Here is a 4,007-nt window from a genome sequence, read left to right as displayed (position 1 = left end):
TAACAAATAATAATGTTCGGGAGGTATCTTGATTGGTTTCATGTCTAGAATGTTACCTGGGAAACAACTAGAAAAGATGCTCATCCCAATGACACAAGTCAGGGTACAAATCGATTAATCGATCATAAATCCGGAACCACGCCAACGTGACTCTGGCATGACACCGGATTTCTGATCGATTAAGATCCAGATGGCAAAAGATATCAGATTGAGACAGTATTGCATTTGATATTGGAAGTTAGCAAGCAGTAGGCAACAAAAGATTCAGTTTGATACTACATCTGAGAGAGCCCATGAATCACAATTGATCCGTGCAGCCAACAAAATAAGCAAGTAAGTAAATTTACTTTACGACATCAAAAAACCAGATTTCACCCACAATCATCATTAAAAATCAATAAAAAAATCATTAAATTAATCATTATGTTTACTTAATTGTTGACATTACTTCGCAATTATCACCGAGTAAATAGTAAATGCACTCAACAGCTGATAAGAGTAAATAGCTAATTGCGAACATAAATGTTCTCACGATATTTTAGTTTATGTTCCTCTGTGAACTGATTCGAATGTGATTCGCGAGAAAAAAAAGTAAGTGGAATAACAATTATTGTGAAAAGTTAGGGAATTTAAGTAAATTTACCAGAATTAGGTAGTTTTGATGTTACTGTGCTGAATCATGTGTTGGTTTCCCGAGTGACACAAATGTATTAAATACCATTTGGTATTAAAAAAGCTTTTGCGGAATCTTTGCGGAACCTTGCGGAACCTTGCGTAACCTTTGCGGAACCTTTGCGGAGGCTGCTTCATTTGTGTCGCTCGGATTTGTGTAATAAAAAATTACAAAAACCTTTCAATATTTAACAGTGAAATTGAATAGTCTGTAAAAAATAGAGAATGATTCATAAATTAATATAAAGCAACTACATCACCATAATGCTAAAACAAGATATATTTTGACGTGTTTAAAAAACCACAAAATTGCGGTTCTTTTCAAGTTTTATTCTCTAATAATAGAGTTTGATAAAAATACCTAAATTATAGTGATTTAAAAATAGACATCGAAGCAAAGATAACACAACTAGAAATGGAAGATCTCAAAAACAAGCGCAAAGAACTCGAATATCAAAGTCCAAGATGTTCAACCTCGACAATAGACAGTGATACAGCGGCAGAAATAATCAGACAATATGAAGTTATAAAAAATATTTCAAATACCAATTTAACATTTCCAAATATTGAACAAACTCAGAGTAACACTTTAAGTCCAAAAGTCCATAATACAATGAAATTTGACAAAAGTGAAGGTATTCATGTGGGTGATGTTATTAATTATTATTGTGGATCGCCGACCTATACAGGTATGTAGTTTGTGCGAAGTTGTTACAAGGTTATGGAACTACAATATTTGCAAAGTACTGATTTAAAGTCTCGAGATCGAGAATAGAACCCTTAAACTAGTATGGTACGGTACAAACACCACTTTGCCACAAAGACACTCCCTCCCTCACCTCCACGTACAAAGCTAAAGTAATGAGTGAACGACCTTATACCAGTACGAGAGAAATTGGTAGAGACCAATGACAGAGTAGGGATCTAAGTATTGCTTAACCTGAGAAAAGCATTGTTCCTGAAACAGAATGATCTTTTTCCAAGACTAAAAGTTATTCCCTCAAACTGTCCATTAACCAAGTGCTATCCAAACTTTTCTGCGTTATGGCACATATTAGTGGTAATGCTCTCCTGAAAACGCACAAGACATGCGGTCCATGGCATATGGTCTATGACAACACTGTTTTAACTGTAGATAAGAAATGACAACACAGTACAAATGCAATAATACAGAGTTATGATGGGCGATGTCGGCGACCGAGAGGATCGGCCAGTCGTTTATTGATTTTACCGGCCATTGTTTTTAAATCGCTCGCAGTTTTTTATCTGCCACCGTTTTTGGCCGACCGATAAAATCAGGTCGTTTCACAACTCTGCAATAATATTTCAAGTTCCATTGCCTTCCTCTGTTTTTCCATCAAAAAATATTCATATTTATTTCTCTCAAAAACTTAATTTTCAGCCTCAACCAACTCTAACTCTATTTCAAAATCACCAACATCAAACTCTGATGTCACATTAATCTCATCTGTCGATTCAAATGAGCGAAAATTACTCTCATGTGTCTCACGAAAGCAAAAACTATTGATAATGTTGATAAGCGTAATTATTATGGCAATTACTGGTGGCGTACTTTTTATGATGCGTCATAAACTCATTGGAATCGATATGACTGAAACAACAACGATAAAATTTATCATAACTACGGAGGTGGATATTCCTACTACAACTACATCTTCCGATGTGTTAACAACAACAACAAGTGAAATCACATATCCAACCACTGAACATGTGATACCGACAATACCGTCAATAATTACACTTGAGTCATTTGTTAGTCGAAAACAGTGGAATGCTGAACAGCCACGTGCAACAGTTGACTTAACATTGCCAATTTATCGAATAATTATAGCACATACAGCAAGTGAAAGTTGTAATACAGAACAAGAATGCACAAAGTTCGTCCAAGATCTACAAAGAAATTCAACACATTTAGATGATATTCCATACAACTTCCTCATTGGAAATGACTCAAAAATTTATGAAGGTCGAGGTTTTGAATATGAAGGTCAGCATACATCGAATAATAATGCGACTGAATATAATAGTATTGGAATCTGTGTAGCATTCATTGGACATTATAAGCATGAGACTATTTCAGAATCTCAAGTTAAAGTCTTTGAGGACTTTATAGAATTTTTTAAGAAATCAGGAGTTATTAGTGAGAATTATACAATTTTTATGCAAGATCAACTTATGAAGACTGATTTAAATGCTAATGGACTTTTGATGACAGTACAAAATTGGAATGGATATAGAAAATGTAAGGAAATTTGTGTATTTAGCAGTGATGGTCAAAGTTGAGTAGAATCTGGCTTGCCCACCACTGATTCAATAGATATCAATGATCTTTTAATTATGAAACATTCCCATTTCAGTACAAAAAATCCACAACAGAATTGAATGGAATGCAGAACCTCCAAAATTACTAGAAAAATTTAGTTTTCCCATGAATTGGTCCATTATTACGAGTACGGCGGATCAGCAATGTTCTGGTTTTGTAAGCTCAACTTCCATTCGTTCGCTTTTAAGCAAATATTCATTAACATTCTGTTTCTTCAGACTAATTGCTCGGAAACAGTCAAAAAACTTCAAACTAAAGCATTTGGAAATAATCTTAATGACATCCCATTTGGCTTCATAATTGGTGGTGATGGTAAGGAATAATCAACTCAATAACCAGCATCTTATAAAGCCAGTACATAATTTTCCAGGTCTGATATTCGAAGGACGAGGTTGGGACTACATTGGACAGCACACAGAAGATTTTGATACAAAAACTGTTGCCATTTGTGCCATTGGATCTTATGGAGTAAGAAAGCCAAATCAGACTTTACTGGATGCAACACATGACCTTCTGGAAGATGGAAAGGCACTAGGAAAATTGACTCCAAACTATATTGTAAATGGACGGCAGGAATTAAGGTTCGGTTTAACAGGTCCTGGTGGTGATTTCCTTGCCGAAATCCGTAAATGGAAGCATTGGAAGTACTGGGGTATACCAAAGAAATTGAAAAATAAATCAACAAAATTTTAGGAAACAAATTGAATTGTTTGTTATTAAGGAATTCCAATAACACAAGCTACAAATCATGAAAATATGTATTCGCTATAGCAATAAGCAAGAAACATTAATTTTTATGAGTCCAACTTTACCTCATTCCTTTAAAAACTTTTCACGAGGCCCATAAACCACAAAAGTTTCCGTTCCTACTATCCCATTTTTTGTGTATGTCTTACCATTTTGCATTTCTTTGTATTATTTGTATTCCTTTATTTTTTGTTTCTTCAGCTACTGCTTATAATAAATTTCTCGCATGAAACATTTAAATAAA

The 4,007-nt window shown here is 34.4% G+C and overlaps 1 protein-coding gene across 1 annotated transcript; it reads left to right on the top strand.

Annotated features, from left to right (window-relative positions):
* The first annotated feature begins 634 nt into the window (after positions 1 to 634).
* On the top strand, positions 635 to 3,709 carry LOC139085862 (peptidoglycan recognition protein 3-like). Its single transcript, XM_070634043.1, has 5 exons — positions 635 to 1,361; positions 2,075 to 2,935; positions 3,051 to 3,172; positions 3,235 to 3,328; positions 3,387 to 3,709. Exons 1-5 carry the CDS (start codon positions 1,088 to 1,090, stop codon positions 3,707 to 3,709), a joined length of 1,674 nt encoding a protein of 557 aa, XP_070490144.1. The 5' UTR covers positions 635 to 1,087.
* The last annotated feature ends 298 nt before the right edge of the window (positions 3,710 to 4,007 follow it).

Source organism: Chironomus tepperi, unplaced genomic scaffold (genome assembly GCF_022539635.2).
Source record: "Chironomus tepperi strain 1889 unplaced genomic scaffold, CSIRO-AGI_Ctep_v1 contig_9, whole genome shotgun sequence".
Classification (NCBI taxonomy): Eukaryota; Metazoa; Arthropoda; class Insecta; order Diptera; family Chironomidae; genus Chironomus; species Chironomus tepperi.
This window is presented reverse-complemented; position numbering and strand designations above follow the sequence as displayed.